Source organism: Rhinatrema bivittatum, chromosome 8 (genome assembly GCF_901001135.1).
Source record: "Rhinatrema bivittatum chromosome 8, aRhiBiv1.1, whole genome shotgun sequence".
Classification (NCBI taxonomy): domain Eukaryota; kingdom Metazoa; phylum Chordata; class Amphibia; order Gymnophiona; family Rhinatrematidae; genus Rhinatrema; species Rhinatrema bivittatum.
Window position 1 is genome coordinate 163,720,911 of NC_042622.1, and position 18,296 is coordinate 163,739,206.

At 48.2% G+C, this 18,296-nt stretch overlaps 1 protein-coding gene across 1 annotated transcript in view; it reads left to right on the forward strand.

Moving 5' to 3' along the window:
- SARM1 (sterile alpha and TIR motif containing 1) overlaps window positions 1-18,296 on the forward strand; it is a 38,788-nt gene that overhangs the window by 11,066 nt on the left and 9,426 nt on the right. The window contains exons 5-7 of the mRNA XM_029612849.1: window positions 1,789-2,024; window positions 2,399-2,501; window positions 13,721-13,910. Of these exons, the coding sequence (XP_029468709.1) occupies window positions 1,789-2,024; window positions 2,399-2,501; window positions 13,721-13,910 (529 nt within the window). The remainder of the gene's footprint in view (window positions 1-1,788; window positions 2,025-2,398; window positions 2,502-13,720; window positions 13,911-18,296) is intronic.

Below are 18,296 nucleotides of genomic sequence, written 5' to 3' on the forward strand. Positions count from 1 at the left end.
GAAAACCACAATTGCTTGCTGGATGAAGGAAGCTATCACGGCAGCGTATATTGGTACCGGTCAGCAACCCCCTGTGGGCATCAAGGCCCATTCCCTCAGAGCTCAAGCAGCATCCCGGGCAGAGACCCAGTCCGTCTCGCCTCAGGAGATATGCTGGGCAGCTACCTGGAAGTCACTACATACCTTTGTGCGACACTATCGTTTGAACCTACAGTCACCGGTTTTTGGCTCCTTTGGCAATCAGGTCATTCGAGCGAGGCTATCTGGGGCCCACCCTACCTAGGGAAGCTTTGGTACATCTCACCGTCTGGACTGATCCTGGTACTACAGGGAAAAGAAAATTATTCCTTACCTGCTAATTTTTGTTCCTGTAGTATCATGGTTCAGTCCAGATGCCCTCCCTAAGAATTTATGGGATTGGGATTGCCCCTCAGCTCAAATGGTTTTCAGTAGGCATTGCATCTTTCTTGTGCAAGTTTTTTTGATTGTCAAAGTTTGGTACGCCTTGTACATTTTTCAAGTTGAAAGGGTTTCATTCCTTGATCCATCCATCTCGTTTTCTTCAAGTTTTGATATTCTTAATACTGAAGGTAACAGAGGGTAACAGAGGGTGCACCAGCTTATAAGGGGGCGCCCTTCGAGGTTTTCTCTGACTCCATCAGCTGGAAGGGGGACATAACCCACTGTCTGGACTGATCCATGGTACTATAGGAACGAAAATTAGCAGGAAAGGAATAATTTTCTTATATTTTATTAGTATAACAATATACCAGTGAAATCTGCCCGATGTTGCTTGGGTAGTCTGATCTATATAGTCTCAGTGTGTGTGCAAGGGTGCCTCTGCCTGGTGTGTATGTGTTTGGGGGAGCCTGTGTGTATGTGGGTGCCGGTGTGTTGAAGGTGCTTTGTGGACAGAGCATATTGCCTTTGCACAATGTATCTGCCACTGTTCCAGGTGCCACCTGGTGGCCATAGACAGACACAATAGTGTGACCAACTGACACAAGCTTGTTTTATTAATATCTCATGCTGTAAATGATGTTCTTCTCACTTTTAATACATAAAGTGAAATGACTCAACACAATATGCAAATGAAAATGTGTGTGTGTGTGTCCAGCTTGACTGAATATATGATGCATGATGACAACAGGTGAGAGGGTGTGCAGCAGAGGATTTTTCCTCTCTCCTGGCTCCCCTTCTCCCAATTCTTATTGCTGTAACCCTGGGCAATGTAATATAGTAGATGAGTACAGAAAAAGATCATCTGCCCCATCCAGTCTGCCCACTTATTCTGTCCACACAGCCAAGGATATATCCCAGCTGTCTTCCTCCTTTGTACCCCACTATCTTGGGTAGAAGAGCTCACAATGTCCCCATGTAGTTCCCTCCAATACCCACCTTTCCCAGGCCTAACCACAAGGCTCTGCAATAATCTAAAAAGAAATTACTAGTGTGACTATTGCCAAACATCTGTCCTGTCAGACAAACCCAGCTACTAGTCGATTTTACCATTGCATTCTGCCAGAGAAGCCATGAGGCTGACTCTGTTTCCACTAGGACGTCTAACATTTCATATTCACCTCTTGCCATTCATTCTGGCAGTCCCCATTACTCATTGCTGAATCAGAGTAATATGGTGCTTATCCCAGAGTCTGCCATTACAGATAAGATACTCAGTTACATCATTTCTGAGATCCTGCCCCCCCCCCCCATCACATCACCAGGGGCCCCAGAAACCAAGGGTTACATCTTTAGATCCCCATACCTGATGTCCTGCTTTCTTCTAAGGTTTCTGCGGGATCTGACAGAGTTGAAGACTTTTGCCAATTACTCAACCTGTGACCGGAGCAACCTGGCAGACTGGTTGGGGAGCATTGACCCCAAGTTTCGGCAGTACACCTATAACCTGGTGACCTGCGGCATCGACCGCAACTTCCTGCACCGAGTCAATGAACAGCAGCTGGAGGAGGACTGTCGCATCCACGTCGGCTTCCACCGCGTGCGCATCCTGTCTGCAGCGAGAGGTAGAGGGAGCCCCAGCCTGGAGGGATACATGTGCTGAGTCCCTCATTCACCTTAGTGACTTTGAGGTCACTGCTGAAAAGGGTTAGTCAGGATAACGTCTAAGTTACCTGGACAAACCCTGAGATTTAAATGTCCCATTCCAGCGACTGATGACATTTTACCTGGGTAACCTTTTATCCTTGATGATGGATAAATGAGGAAGGGGGGAAAGGGGGTCCTGGATTAAATGTATCCAGGTAGTGCTGGCTCAGGTAAATTGCCTGGGTGACAGTGGCAGACTTCCCTGGGTCGGTCCTGCCTGGGCAACTTTCTGCTCACCGTACCACCCAATATAGACTTCTTTACATGTCCTTCTCTTGCTTTTTTTGCCCAGAGATGCTGCACTCGCCTTTACCTTGCAGTGCTGGCAAATCCAGCGCCGAAGGCCCAGATGTCTTCATTAGCTACCGAAGGAGTACAGGCTCCCAGCTGGCCAGGTGTGTATTTATTTCTGTTAAATATTTGTGCGCCGCATATCAGAATTTCTAAGTGGTTTCCATAAATTGCTTACATAAAATGTAGTGTAACATAAAACATTCAATTAAAATAAGACCAAGTCACCATACAACTGAAACTTAAAAGTAAAAAACAAGCAAACAAAAATCACAACTAGTCGTCATAGATAACACTATCTAATACCTATTAAAACCCAGAGAGGAAAAAGTAAATCCTTCCAGAGGAACTGGGAGTTGTGTGCAGTCACGGGATGTGTAAAAAGCAAAGAAACAGCTGCCACTACAAGTCTCAAGGAAGTAAATCAAATAAAGTGGTGGAAGCGAGCAGAGAGTGATATCCAAAGAGTGGAGAGTGGCCATTGTGACTCCGATTTTTAAAGAGGGCTCCAGGGGTGATTGGGAAACTACAGACTGGTGAGGCTTTGGTCAGTGCCGGGCAAAATGGTAGAAGCCATTCTTAAAAACAAATTCACTGGCCATATAGATAGACATGGCTTAGGGGGAAGAGTCAACATGGTTTTAGAAAGGGGAAGTCTTGACTAAACCAATCTCTTGCAATTACTTGAAGGTGTAAATAAACTTGTAGATAAGGGTGAGCTGGTTGATAGAGTGTATTTGCATTTGACAAAGTTCCCCAGGAGAGATTCCTCAGAAAATTAAAGTCAAGGGACAGGAGGCAGTATCCTATTGTGGATTGGTAACTGGTTAAAAGACAGGTAACAGGGTAGGACTAAATGGTAACATTTCCAAATAGAGAAAGTTTAGTGGACCTAACATAGTATTAAGGTGGAAAAAGAACAAATGGTCCATCTATTTTGCCCAGAAAGTGATAAGAATAGTAACTGCCGCATCATGCAGGTTACCCCCATGTTTCTGTAAAGGGTAGTAACTGACTCTCTGTGCAGGTTACCCCCATGTTTCTGTTAAGGATAGTAAATGATTCTCCATGCAGCTTACCCTATGTTTCTGTTAATGGTAGTAATTGCCGCTCTGTACAGGTTACCCCCATGATTCTGTTAAGGATAGTAATTGACGTTCCATGCAGCTTACCCAATGTTTCTGTTAAGGGTAGTAACTGACTCTCTGTGCAGGTTACTCCCATGTTTCTGTTAAGGATAGTAAATGATTCTCCATGCAGCTTACCCAATGTTTCTGATAAGGGTAGTAATTGCCGCTCCGTACAGGTTACCCCCATGATTCTGTTAAGGATAGTAATTGACATTCCATGCAGCTTACCCCCATGTTTCTGTTAAGGGTAATAACTGACTCTCTGTGCAGGTTACCCCCATGTTTCTGTTAAGGATAGTAAGTGCCGCTCCATGCAGCTTATCCCCATGTTTCTGTTAAGGGTAATAAATGACTCTCCATGCAGCTTACCCCTATGTTTCTGTTAAGGGTAGTAACTGCTGCTCTGTGCAGGTTACCCCCATGTTTCTGTTAAGGATAGTAATTGACATTCCATGCAGCTTACCCCTATGTTTCTGTTAAGGGTAGTAACTGACTCTCCGTGCAGGTTACCCCCATGTTTCTGTTAAGGGTAGTAACTGCTGCTCTGTGCAGGTTACCCCCATGTTTCTGTTAAGGATAGTAATTGACATTCCATGCAGCTTATCCCCATGTTTCTGTTAAGGGTAATAAATGACTCTCCATGCAGCTTACCCCTATGTTTCTGTTAAGGGTAGTAACTGCTGCTCTGTGCAGGTTACCCCCATGTTTCTGTTAAGGATAGTAATTGACATTCCATGCAGCTTACCCCTATGTTTCTGTTAAGGGTAGTAACTGACTCTCTGTGCAGGTTACTCCCATGTTTCTGTTAAGGGTAGTAACTGACTCTCTGTGCAGGTTACTCCCATGTTTCTGTTAAGGGTAGTAACTGCCGCTCCGTGCAGGTTACCCCCATGTTTCTGTTAAGGGTAGTAACTGACTCTCTGTGCAGGTTACTCCCATGTTTCTGTTAAGGGTAGTAACTGCCGCTCCGTGCAGGTTACCCCCATGTTTCTGTTAAGGGTAGTAACTGACTCTCTGTGCAGGTTACTCCCATGTTTCTGTTAAGGGTAGTAATTACCGCTCTGTACAGGTTTCCCCCTTGTTTCTGTTAAGGGTAGTAATTGCCGCTCTGTACAGGTTATCCCCATGTTTCTGTTAAGGGTAGTAACTGCCTCTCCGTGCAGGTTACCCCCAAGCTTTCTGTTAAGGGTAGTAACTGCCGTTCCCTGTATGCACCCAGATCAGTCCAGAATCGGGTTTTGCCTCCTTTTCAGCAGGTGGAGACAGAGAACGTTTCTCAGGCACCGCTTCTTAACCAGGTGTGCCACCTGCAGCTCTTCAGTATTTCTCTGTCTGCAGCAGATTGAGGAAGTGAAAAACCTGTTATTCTGTACCTAAGGGAAAAAAAGTAAGATAAAAGAGGAGGTTGGCAGGCCCTGGTGGGACTATACCTTCTGGTTTTAGAGGAGAATGAGCAGGGATTGGGGACCCTTGAGTGCTCGCTGATCCATGCTGATCCATGCCAGGGGTGAAAGCTGGTCGTCCAGTTTCCTCACCCTCAGGAGTCTGGGGAGAATCCTCTGCCACCATTCAGATAAGATTGCTGTCTGTCTGTTTTGTAAACTTGTTACAAAAAAAAAAAAAGATGGGAAAGAAAAAGAAGTCAGGGAGCAGTGCATTTTCTTGTTATTGGTGTTCTCTGTCAGTGGCAGAAAGGCTCCGGTCAGGTGGCGAACTCCTTTTGCGGCTCTCAGCGGTTTCTCTTGTTCCAGCTTGTTCCACGCGGTTGGAGTTGGGCCGGGCCATGCCGCCTCCCTGCCTATGTGACGTGTGTGGAGAGAGTGCTGTGCGCCTCTCTCGAGCCGGCCACTGTCACCGATGCCTCTCCAGTGGGAAAGGCACATCGGGGGGGACTACGGCGGTGTCTTCTTCGCAGTGCGGTTCTGGCTGGGCGCGAGAACAACGGCCATTTTGGAGTTCTTTGCGGCAAAAGCACAAAATGCAGAAGGGGGAGGGGGATCTCCTGCCTATACTTTTTCTGGCTGATTTCTCCGCAGAGGAGGCCCAAGGGGGCCAATGGGGGCCAACTGGGGGAAGAACAGGCTCCTCCCCTTTTTTGCTGGAATTTGTTTGTTGATGCACAAAGTCTTTTTGGCCCGCTAGGCAGCAGAGCGGCCCATTCCTAAGCGGAGGATAGCAGACTCATCCCCCCCCCCCAGAAAGAAGTCCATATTTTCAGGAGCTTCGGGGGCCATTAGGATTCGGAGGGTCTTTGGTCCTTCTGAGTCAGGGGCCGCCGAGGAGGATTCCTCGGAGGAGTCTGATCGGGACTTGCCATCTAGGGCTGGTTCTCCCGATGCTGATCCTTCTCGCTTGCCACTGGATCCAGAAGAGGACACGGGAAAGATTCCGACGATGGAAGGTGACGATCCCAAGGTGGTTCGCCTGTTTCAAAGGGAGGAGCTCTGGCCCCCGATCCCACCAGTCCTGGTGGAATTAGGAATAACCGTTCTGCAGGAGCAGGCTAACCTGGAGGAAGTGGATCTGGTCATGACCGGCTTGAGGGGTCCAGCCAAGTCTTTCCCTTTTCACAGGTCATTTAAAGAGCTGGTAGTCAGGGAGTGGGATACTGCAGAGACTGGCCTCAAGGTTAGTAGGGCTATGGATAGACTTTATCCTTTGCCCGAAAACACTTTGGAGCTTTTGAGGTGCTGAAGGTGAATGCTTCGGTCTCGGTATTGCGCTTGCCAGCCATGGAGCTCCTCAGCCGGCCGCAGTTACCCGGCTCTTCTCTGGACCAGCCCCGACTTCCCTCACAGCGGCAGGGAGCTACCGCCAACGCTGAGCTTCCTTGCGGCTTGGAGCCACCACTCAAACCACCGATGTCCCACTCCCTAGGTCACACACGTGCCCCTCCGCAGAATTTAAAGGGGCCATGACGGGAAAGTTCCTGCGGCTCCCTCTGTTGATGTCAGTCCTCCAGACTACTTAAGCCCATTCCTGCCTGCATTACTTTGCCTCTGCACCAGGTCAAGCTCCTTGAGAGTAGCTATTTGCATGACTCTGTGTTCCTGACTCTGTGTCCCTGTCTTGTCCTCTATCGGATTACTTCTCTGGCCTTGACCAGATTGCTCTGGACTTCATTGGATTGCCACCTGTCCCGACTCCTGGTATACCTCCTGGAATCTGAGGGATTGCCACCTGCCCCAATCCTGGTACGCCTTCTAGACTTCGTTGGATTGCTGTCTGCCCCGACCCTAGGAGCCTTGGCTCCACTCGTGCCTTTCGCCCTTCGTGGAATTGTTCATCTTCGGAGACCTGCGCCTAAGTCCAGCCGACCCTGGTACTCAAGGGCTCAACCTGCGGGAAGGAGGGCTGGTATTGGTGAAGGTCTTGTTGGGTCTCCGCACTGGCCAGCTCCGCCAGCTGACGATGAGGTCCTGCAGTACTCCTCCATGTAGGTAGCGTCAACCTCGTCTTGGTCCAAGGGTCCACCTTTGCAACAGTTTGCTGAGGCCATGGACTCAGCGGATCTTTCAGGGCTCCAGGCTATTCTGGGCTTGGCTTAGAAAATCCAACAGCAGCAGCACTTCTTGGAGATGTTAGTGGGCACGATGGAATGTCTTAGCACCTTTCTGGATGCTACCACCACAGCTAGTTTGGCGCCTCCTGAGACTCCAGCAACCACGCCTACCGAAACCACCCTTCGTCTTCCTGTTCCACCCCAGTACACAGGGGATCCCAGACAGTGTTGGGGTTTCTTGAATCAATGATTCATGCATTTCACATTACAGCTGGCGCAATTCTCCAATGACACTATTAAAACCACGTTCATCCGCTCCCTTCTTGATGGGAAGGCCTTGGCCTGGGCCTTCCCCTTATGGAAGTGAGGAGATGCCCTTCTCTAGGACCTTCAGTGGTTTGTTCAAGCAAATATTCAGTGAGCCAGATAGACTGACCACTGCTGGATCTGAGGTACTGCATCTTCGGTAGGATGCTAGACCGTTGATGGACTATGCCATCGACTCTGGTTACCGAATTGGACTGGCGAGAAGACATTCTTCGGAGCATTTTCCTGGAAAGATTATCCTCCCGAATAAAGGATGAGTTAGCAGTGAAAGAGCTCCCAGAATCTCTTGATGCCCTCATCGACCTTGCCAAGAGGATCGACGGCCATCTCCAGCAACGGTTCCGGGAGTTACGGAGTCCACGAAGGCCGGTCATGCTTGCTCCATCATGCTCGCATCCCCTGATCCCAAGCCCAGCAACAGAGCCCAGCTCTTCGCTACCTGAAGAACCAATGCAACTGGGACAGAGTCGCCTCACGTCCGAAGAGAAGCACAGATGTCATACCCAAGGGCTTTGTTTCTATTGCGCTGGAAGGGCCATCTTCTAGCGCAATGTCCTGTGAAACAGGGAAACTACCAAGTCTAGGAGTCAGCGGGAAGCTGACCCTAGGCTATGCCACTCTGACTTCCCAATTTACTCTTCCAGTGGCGATTGCTACGGAATTCTCCACCTTTGTGTTGATAGATTCCTGCACGGGGGAAACTTCATCTTGAGGGACCTGGTTACTCACCTGAACCTGCCAACGGATCCCAGGGACATGCCTTTAACTATTTCCTCCATTTATGGTGGTTTTCTTGTTGGCAATTTTTTCAGACAGAAGGTTGTCTGAACTTCAAGCCCTGTCATGTAGGGAACCCTTTTTGCGGATTTCAGATTCCAGAGTCTCTCTGAGGATGGTTCCATCTTTTCTGCCGAAGGTAGTTTCAGCATTCCACAACTCAGGAGATTGCTATACCTAATGCAAAGGAATTAAGATGTCTGGATGTCAGAAGGGCTTTGTTGCGATACCTAGAGGTCACTAACAGTTTCAGATTGTCGGACCACATTTTTGTGCCATGGACTGGTGCAAAAAAGAGTTCTAAAGTGTCAAAGGCCACGGTAGCAAGTTGGTTGAAGGAGGCTATTGGTTCCGCATATATGTGTTGCGGTCGACCCATCCCGGAGGGGTTAAAGGCTCATTCTATTCATTTGCAGGCGGCCTCCTGGACAGAGTGCCAACTGGTTTCGCCGCAAGAGATTTGCAGGGCAGCTACTTGGAAGTCTTTTCATACCTTTGCCAGACACTACTGATTGGACGTCCGGGCTCCGGACATTGGCAATTTTGGTGAAAGTTGTCTGCGAGTGGGACTCTCACAGTCCCACCCCGGTTTGGGAAGCTTTGATACATCCCAGGAGACTGGACTGATCTGGGTACGTACAGGGAAAGGAAAATTGGTTCTTGCCTTCTAATTTTCATTCCTATAGTACCACAGATCAGTCCAGAGTTTCACCCGGTAGTGGAGAAGAGTTTAGAGAGTCCACTTGATCTGATTACTATAATAATTCTGAAGAATGGGCACAGGTTTCTCATTAGTCTTTTCAAGAAAGGTTCAGATTTGGTTATAATTCTCAATTATGAATTCTCCTCTTCCCTCTCGTTCTGGGGAATATTATAGAACATAAGAACATAAGAACATAAGAAAATGCCATACTGGGTCAGACCAAGGGTCCATCAAGCCCAGCATCCTGTTTCCAACAGTGGCCAATCCAGGCCATAAGAACCTGGCAAGTACCCAAAAACTAAGTCTATTCCATGTAACCATTGCTAATGGCAGTGGCTATTCTCTAAGTGAACTTAATAGCAGGTAATGGACTTCTCCTCCAAGAACTTATCCAATCCTTTTTTAAACACAGCTATACTAACTGCACGAACCACATTCTCTGGCAACAAATTCCAGAGTTTAATTGTGCGTTGAGTAAAAAAGAACTTTCTCCGATTAGTTTTAAATGTGCCCCATGCTAACTTCATGGAGTGTCCCCTAGTCCTTCTACTATCCGAAAGAGTAAATAACCGATTTATTAAAAGATTTGTTAAATATTTTTTGCCTGGGTACTGAGCAATATTGAGGAGCTGCAGGTGGCACACTGGGTTAGGAGGAGGTGCCTGCAAAACTTTCTCTGTCTCCATCTGCTGGAAGGGAGGCAAAACCCAGGAGTCTGGACTGATCTGTGGTACTGCAGGAACGAAAATTAGCAGGTAAGAACCAATTTTCCTCTCCATGCAGGATACCCCCATGTTTCTGTTAAGGGTAGTAACTGCCGCTCCGTGCAGGTTACCCTCATGTTTCTGTTAAGGGTAGTAACTGCCGCTCCGTGCAGGTTACCCTCGTGTTTCTGTTAAGGGTAGTAACTGCCGCTCCGTGCAGGTTACCCTCGTGTTTCTGTTAAGGGTAGTAACTGCCGCTCCGTGCAGGTTACCCTCGTGTTTCTGTTAAGGGTAGTAACTGCCGCTCCGTGCAGGTTACCCTCGCGTTTCTGTTAAGGGTAGTAACTGCCGCTCCGTGCAGGTTATCCCCGCGTTTCTGTTAAGGGTAGTAACTGCCGCTCTGTGCAGGTTACCCCCATGTTTCTGTTAAGGGTAGTAACTGCCACTCCGTGCAGGTTACCCTCATGTTTCTGTTAAGGGTAGTAACTGCCGCTCCGTGCAGGTTACCCTCATGTTTCTGTTAAGGGTAGTAACTGCCGCTCCGTGCAGGTTACCCTCGTGTTTCTGTTAAGGGTAGTAACTGCCGCTCCGTGCAGGTTACCCTCGTGTTTCTGTTAAGGGTAGTAACTGCCGCTCCGTGCAGGTTACCCTCGTGTTTCTGTTAAGGGTAGTAACTGCCGCTCCGTGCAGGTTATCCCCGCGTTTCTGTTAAGGGTAGTAACTGCTGCTCTGTGCAGGTTACCCCCATGTTTCTGTTAAGGGTAGTAACTGCCACTCTGTGCAGGTTACCCTCGTGTTTCTGTTAAGGGTAGTAACTGCCGCTCCGTGCAGGTTACCCTCGTGTTTCTGTTAAGGGTAGTAACTGCCGCTCCGTGCAGGTTATCCCCGCGTTTCTGTTAAGGGTAGTAACTGCCGCTCTGTGCAGGTTACCCCCATGTTTCTGTTAAGGGTAGTAACTGCCACTCTGTGCAGGTTACCCTCATGTTTCTGTTAAGGGTAGTAACTGCCGCTCCGTGCAGGTTACCCTCGTGTTTCTGTTAAGGGTAGTAACTGCCGCTCCGTGCAGGTTACCCTCGTGTTTCTGTTAAGGGTAGTAACTGCCGCTCCGTGCAGGTTACCCTCGTGTTTCTGTTAAGGGTAGTAACTGTCGCTCTGTGCAGGATTCCCTCATGTTTCTTTTAAGGGTAGTTATTGCTGCTCCATTCCGGTTACCCCTATCCTTACAATAAGGGTAGCAATACATGCAATCAAAACCAAGCAACTATCAAACCCATAACAAAGTTACTGCTAGCAACATTTGTTATGGGGTGAGTAGCCTTTTTGATAATTCAGACAATGCTGCTTGAATATGCTTTGCTTTTGGATTTGGCCAAAGAAGCAGTTCTCTGCTTTTTACCTAATGTCTGTGTATCAGTACCCCAGACCGTAAAACTCAGGGCCCAATGTTGTCTGAATCCAATTCCTCTTTTACTCTTCTCGTTGCACAGAATGATGCTGCAATTGTGTGAAAATCATGAAAGGTAATTGGTTAAGGGTAGCAAATAGGGATGTGAATTGTGTCCTCGATCGTCTTAACGATCGATTTCGGCTGGGAGGGGGAGGGAATCGTATTGTTGCCGTTTGGGGGGGTAAAATATCGTGAAAAAATCGTGAAAAATCGTGAAAAAATCGAAAAAATCGCAAAACCGGCACATTAAAAACCCACCCCCGACCCTTTAAATTAAATCCCCCCCCCTCCCGAACCCCCCCCCCAATGACTTAAATAACCTGCGGGTCCAGCGGTGGTCCGGAACGGCAGCGGTCCGGAACGGGCTCCTGCTACTGAATCTTGTTGTCTTCAGCCGGCGCCATTTTCCAAAATGGCGCCGAAAAATGGCGGCGGCCATAGACGAACACGATTGGACGGCAGGAGGTCCTTCCGGACCCCCGCTGGACTTTTGGCAAGTCTTGTGGGGGTCAGGAGGCCCCCCCCAAGCTGGCCAAAAGTTCCTGGAGGTCCAGCGGGGGTCAGGGAGCGATTTCCCGCCGCGAATCGTTTTCGTACGGAAAATGGCGCCGGCAGGAGATCAACTGCAGGAGGTCGTTCAGCGAGGCGCCGGAACCCTCGCTGAACGACCTCCTGCAGTCGATCTCCTGCCGGCGCCATTTTCCGTACGAAAACGATTCGCGGCGGGAAATCGCTCCCTGACCCCCGCTGGACCTCCAGGAACTTTTGGCCAGCTTGGGGGGGGCCTCCTGACCCCCACAAGACTTGCCAAAAGTCCAGCAGGGGTCCAGAAGGACCTCCTGCCGTCCAATCGTGTTCGTCTATGGCCGCCGCCATTTTTCGGCGCCATTTTGGAAAATGGCGCCGGCTGAAGACAACAAGATTCAGTAGCAGGAGCCCGTTCCGGACCGCTGCCGTTCTGGACCGCCGCTGGACCCGCAGGTTATTTAAGTCATTTGGGGGGGGGGTTCGGGAGGGTGGGGGATTTAATTTAAAGGGTCGGGGGGGGGTTTTTAGGGGGTTTTAGTGTGCCGGCTCACGATTCTAACGATTTATAACGATAAATCGTTAGAATCTCTATTGTATTGTGTTCCATAACGGTTTAAGACGATATTAAAATTATCGGACGATAATTTTAATCGTCCTAAAACGATTCACATCCCTAGTAGCAAATGCTGCTCCGTGCAGGTTACCCCCATGCACTCTTTTCTTCATTTCCACCTCTAACCTATAGGGATCCAGAGTGTTTATCCCATGCCTTTATGAATTCTTTTACTGTTTTCATCCTCACCACCTCTTCTGGAATGGCATTCCTGTGCTGTTGAACATATTCATAAATGATATGGAAAAGAGAATTGATCACTTTTGTAGATGACACATAATTTTTCAAAATTGTTAAATAGCTGCCTTTTGCAAGGAACTTTGTGGGACTGGGCAGCTGAATGGCAGATGAAATGTAATGTGGAAAAGTGTAAAATGATGCAGAGAAAAATAATCCCAACTACAGGTACACAATGCTGGGTTCTGTATTAGGAGTCACTACCCAGGAAAAGGACCTTGGAGATTGTGGACAATACATTGAAATCCTTGTCTTGGTGTGCAGTGGTGATAAAAAAAAAGCAAATAGAATGTCAGGAATGATTCGAAAAGGAATAGAGAATAAAACAGAAAATATGTTGCCTCTGTACCAACCCATGGTGCGGCCGCACTTTGCGTATTGTGTGTAGTTCTGGTTTCCCCATCTCAAGAAAGACAGCAGAACTAGAGAAGGTGCAGAGGAGGGTGAGGGAAATGATAAAGGGGAAGGACCACCTCTCCTGTGATGAGAGGCTGCGCTGGCTGGGGCTCTTCGGCTTGGAAAAGAGACGGCTGAGAGGGGACATGAGAGGAGTTTATAAAATCAAGAGTGGGGTGGAGCGGGTAAATAAAGGACAGTAGTTTATTCTTTCAAATAATTCTAAAACAAGGGGACACTCCATGAAACTAACAACCAGCAGATTTAAAACAAATCGTAGATAGTGCCTTTTCACTCGGCACACAATCAAGCAGTGGAATCTGTTACCAGAGGGCGTGATGAAGGCGACGAGCCTATTCGGGTTTAAAAGAGGTTTGGAAAGTCCTTAACATATTGTTAGCCAAGCAGACTAAAGAAAGCCATGGCTATCCCTGGGAAAAAGTATCAGGAAATAGATGGGATCTGCTGGGTATTTGCAACCAGACTGGCTCTTGCTGGAGACAGGATGGTGGGCTTAATGGACCTCGGTCTGACTCACATGGCATCTCTTATGTTCTTTTGTTAAGCGTCATGCCAAGTCAGATGAAGGTCCATCAAGCCAACATCCCACCCAGCAAGTACCCAGCAGATCCCAAAGAGTGAATTCATTCCTTGTTGCAGTGGCTATCCCAAGCGTACCTGCCTGATAACTGTTTCTGTAGCTTTCTTCTGAGAACTTGTCCAAACTCCTTTCCAACCCAGCTGTGCTCCATACCCTCACCACATCCAATTAAGGTTTAATCATGCAGAACGTATTCAAATGACATTTACAATTACCCCTAATTTGAATTCCAGCATTCCATAGTGGTATCAGACGTGGGAGGGCATTAATGCCTTAGTCGGGGATATAGTGCGGGTGTGCTGGGTTTGCCGTCATGATGACGCCTTGATTCTGTGATGTGTATTTGCTCGCTCACCAGCCTCCTGAAGGTGCACCTGCAGCTGCACGGCTTCACTGCTTTCATTGATGTGGAGAAGCTGGAAGCCGGCAAGTTTGAGGATAAACTGATCCAAAGCGTGATGAGTGCCAGGAACTTTGTGCTGGTTCTGTCTGTCAGCGCCCTGGACAAGTGCATGGGGGACACAGACTGCAAGGACTGGGTCCATAAGGTAGGATCACTTAGGGCATTGTGCACAGCTTAGGAACTTCTGCTCTTTTGCTCAGGGACCCCTGAACAAAGTGTGTGCTCCTCCATCAGGTAGTACTGCGAGTTTAGATTCTTCTTTTGATCTGAAGTATAATTTTATGGATGAAACATGTAAGGAATTTGATGAGGATTTGAAGCTGCAATACATCCCTGTTCCCTGTATGTACCCAGATCAGTCCAGACTCCTGGATTTTGCCTCCCCTCCAGCAGATGGAGACAGAGAAGTTTTTGACTGACCTTGCTCTATACCCTGAGATGCCACCTACAGTCTGTCAGTATTTCTCTGTATCCAGCAGATAGTGGAGGTGCAATATCCTACAGTCAGTGATAGATAGTTAAAAAAAAAAAGAGAAAAAGAGGAATAGTTTAGAAATCCTTTATTATTATTCAATCAAAGACAGAAGAGAATCCCGAGCCTTCCAGGGGGTTGTCAGATTCTGGAGGGACCACCCCCCTGGTATTTGAGACTGAGTGGAGCAGGGGGTCAGGGACCCTGCTGTCCTACCCTGCTGACAGCGTTCGGGGTGATACCGGAGAGCCCGGTTCACTCACTCTGAAGGGAACAGGACCTGGTGTCCCACTGGAGTCAGGTTTGAAAGAAAAAAAAAAGTAAAACACTTAGTTTCTGCTAGCGGTCCGGGCCTGATTCTCCATTCCCTCTGACGCTGTGTTGCCGTTGTCACTGTTTTTTTTTCTCCCCATAGCCTCGCCAGTCCCCCGGTAGTTTCCAGCCTTTTGATGCCGTGTGGTGCGGCCTGCTGCGCATGTGACTTTCCGGCGATGGTTTCTGCTCCGCTTGCCTCCCCGGGGTGGGAGGGCACCTCGGGCGCACCGGGGGTGGTGGTCTGAGGATGCGCCGGGAGCTTGGGGGGCTCAGTTGGGTGCGGCAGCCTTCTCCTGATCCGGAAGCCATCTTGTCTGTCCCTCTCCTCTTATCCCCGTAACAGGCCTGCTCCGGGGGGGGGGGGGTTGATGGAGTATTTGGCAATTTCAGCATAGGAGAGCCCTGGGGGGATTCAGACTACTCCTCTTTGTTTTCTTCCGAATTTGTTTTGCTGCTTCATAAGGCTTTCAAAGCCAGGAAGACAGCTAGAAGGCATTCGGGGGGAAAGTTCTCTCTCCCGGTCGGTTCAGAAGCTGGCGAAAGCGGGAGTCCCAGCCGCCAAGAGGCCCAGGCTTCCAGAGGGCGAGGGGGTCGCGAAGGCTAAGCGCCCCCTGAGGACCACACCGTCCCGACCTGCGGGGGACTCCTCCTCTGAAGTTTCGGAGCCGGATGAAGAGAGGGGCAATCCACTTCAGGGAGCAGACCATGATCTGGGCGACCAGGACCATGATTTGCAGGAGCACGGTCCACAGGTGGTGGGGTCTCCGATGGTTGAAAGAGATGACCCTAAGGTGCTCCACCTCTTCTATAAGGACGAGCTAGGTCCGCTTATTCCCGCAGTTCTAGAGGAATTGGGCATTGAGACCCTCAGGAGGACTCTTGGATGGGAGCTGTTGATCCAGTCATGGTGGGTCTCCGTGGTCCGATCCGGTTCTTCCCTTTCCATCTTTCCATCACTGACCTGTTGTTTCGTGAGTGGGACATTCCAGATTTAGGTTTGAAGGTCATTAGAGCGATGGCTAAGCTGTACCCTCTCCCGGAAGAAGCGGTGGACATCCTCAGGATTCCCAAGGTAGATGCGGCAGTGTCAGCCGTCACCAAGAAGCCCACCATCCCGGTGACGGGCGCTACAGCCCTCAAGGATCTCTGAGATTGGAAGCTGGAGGTACAGCTTAAGAAGCTCTTCTGCAGTCCAAGGTATGAGGGCTCTGTCTGCCCTTATTGGCACGAGGTCATGGGAAAAATGTTGACGATGCAATAGATTAATTTAAGTGAAATTGAAAGAGAACCTTTGGTAGAAATTTAAAATGAGTTTTCAGAACTACTCTATTGTGGAAAATGCAGAGTGTATGGACAGTAGAGCATGCAGTTTGCTTGCTCTAAAAAATAAAACCTTCCAAGAAAGGAACTTTAGCCCTGCTGTTGCTGGAGGCTTCAGTGGTGATTTCATGAGCTAAGCCAGAACTATATTTACATCCCAAGCAGGAGAATCTTTAACCAGAGGTTTATGAGTGAGGCCTTTCATCAATCTGGAAACTGTAGGCTGCTGGGAGACAGGAATTCCTCCTGAATTTGCATACTGTGCTCCTGTATCAAGATAGTTTTCAATCCTGAGTCAGAATAGCTTAAGTGGTATTGAAGTAAGAAGGGAACAGGACCCTTAAAGGGGTCCTGAATGAACCATGAATGCCAGGTAGCAAATCTTTCCCATTCAAAGTTGTAAGATCTTCTGGTAGAGCATTTTCTTGATGCAAGAATAACATAGTATTGATGGCAGAAAAAGACCAAATGGTCCATCCAATCTGTACAGCAAATTTTTTTATAGTAGTAACTGCCGCTCCGTGCAGGTTACCCCCATGTTTCTGTTAAGGGTAGTAACTACTGCTCCGTGCAGGTTACCCCCATGTTTCTGTTAAGGGTAGTAACTGCCGCTCCGTGCAGGTTACCCCCATGTTTCTGTTAAGGGTAGTAACTGCCGCTCCGTGCAGGTTACCCCCATGTTTCTGTTAAGGATAGTAACTGCTGCTCCGTGCAGGTTACCCCCATGTTTCTGTTAAGGGTAGTAACTGCTGCTCCGTGCAGGTTACCCCCATGTTTCTGTTAAGGGTAGTAACTGCCGCTCCATGCAGGTTACCCCCACGTTTCTGTTAAGGGTAGCAACTGCTGCTCTGTGCAGCTTACCCCTATACCTTCTATTAAGGGTAATAATTGCTGCTCTGTGCAGGTTACTTTTTGCCTTTTGTTAAGGGTAGTAACTGCCGCTCTATGTAGGTTAAACCCATGCTTTCTGTTAAGGGTAGCAACTCCACTCCATGCAAGTAAACCCCATGCCTTCTGCTAAGGGTAGTAACTTCCACTCCATGCAGGTTACACCCATGCCTTCTGTTAAGGGTAGTAACTGCCCCTCCATGAAGGTTACCCCTTTGCCTTTTGTTAAGGGTAGTAACTGCCCCTCTGTGCAGATTACCCCCATGCTTTCTGTTAATGGTAGTAACTGCCATTCTGTTCAGGTTACCCCCATACCTTCTTTTAAGGGTAGAAACTGCTGCTCCATGCAGGTTACCCCCGTGCACACGTTTCTTCATTTCCACCTCTAGCCTTCAGGGATCCAGAGTGTTTATCTCATGCCCCTTTGAATTCATTTACTGTTTTCATCTTCCCTACCTCCTCCGGAAGGGCACTCCAGGCCTCCACCACCCTCTCTGAGAAGAAATATTTCCTGATGTTGGTTCTGAGTTGTCCCCCTTGCAGCTTTATATTGTGACCTCTAGTTCTACTGTTTGCTTTCCAACGGAAAAGGTTCGACAGTTGTGCATCATTAAAACCTTGCAGGTATCTGAAGGTCTGTATCTTATCTCCCCTGCCACCTTCTGTCTTAGTCATTTCAGTAGATAACTGCATGGAAGAGACTTAGCTGACTCTCGGCATCCATGAGGTCAGAGCTAAAGACTGAAAGTTGGGATGAAGAAGAGTCCAATTGTGCTGAGGGAATATTCTCAATTGTATTGGCTGCTGAACAGCTAGCCATTGAAGCCATGGAAACCAAATGTAATGTGGCCAAAACGAGGCTATGAAAATCATAAGACCTTTACCTCTTCTTAATTGGTGAATTGTTTTGGCTATAACTGGAGCTGGGGAGAAGCGGTGACTGCATAGAGAGGCCTTTGTTTCTTGCAAGTCTGCTGGATCAGTGTGTGGGAACGTTGCTGTTCAATGACTTTGCAAAGAGATCTACCCGGAAACAATTCCCTTGCTATGTGCTGGTCCAACCACCATTCATGTGGTTGCAATTGGCGCTTACCATGTTCACTATCTGATTTTGGTTCCCAGGGAAGACAGATGGCTGTCAGATACAGCTTTTGGGAAATTGCCCATTTCCATATCTTGCAAGCCCCTTGACAAAGATTGATGGAGCCTGTCCCTCCTTGCTTGTTGCTTACAGAACAGCACCACGTTCTCCTTTAACCAGGGATTTTTATTTATTTTTAACATCTTTATTTCATAGTTTCCACTGTTCAGTGTGGAGTACAAAATTCACAATCATTAAAAATAAAAAGCAACATAAAATAAATCATGAAGGTAGCTGTTCGCTGTAGATTATTTATGTGAGGTGATCTATCCTGTGGAAACCAAATTCTTTGAGGAAGAAAGCTTGTTCAGGTGAGCTCCCAGTCCTTGGTTGGAGGCAACTGTGGTTATCATAATCTCTCAGCAGATCAGAAGGATCTGGCCATCGTGCCAGCG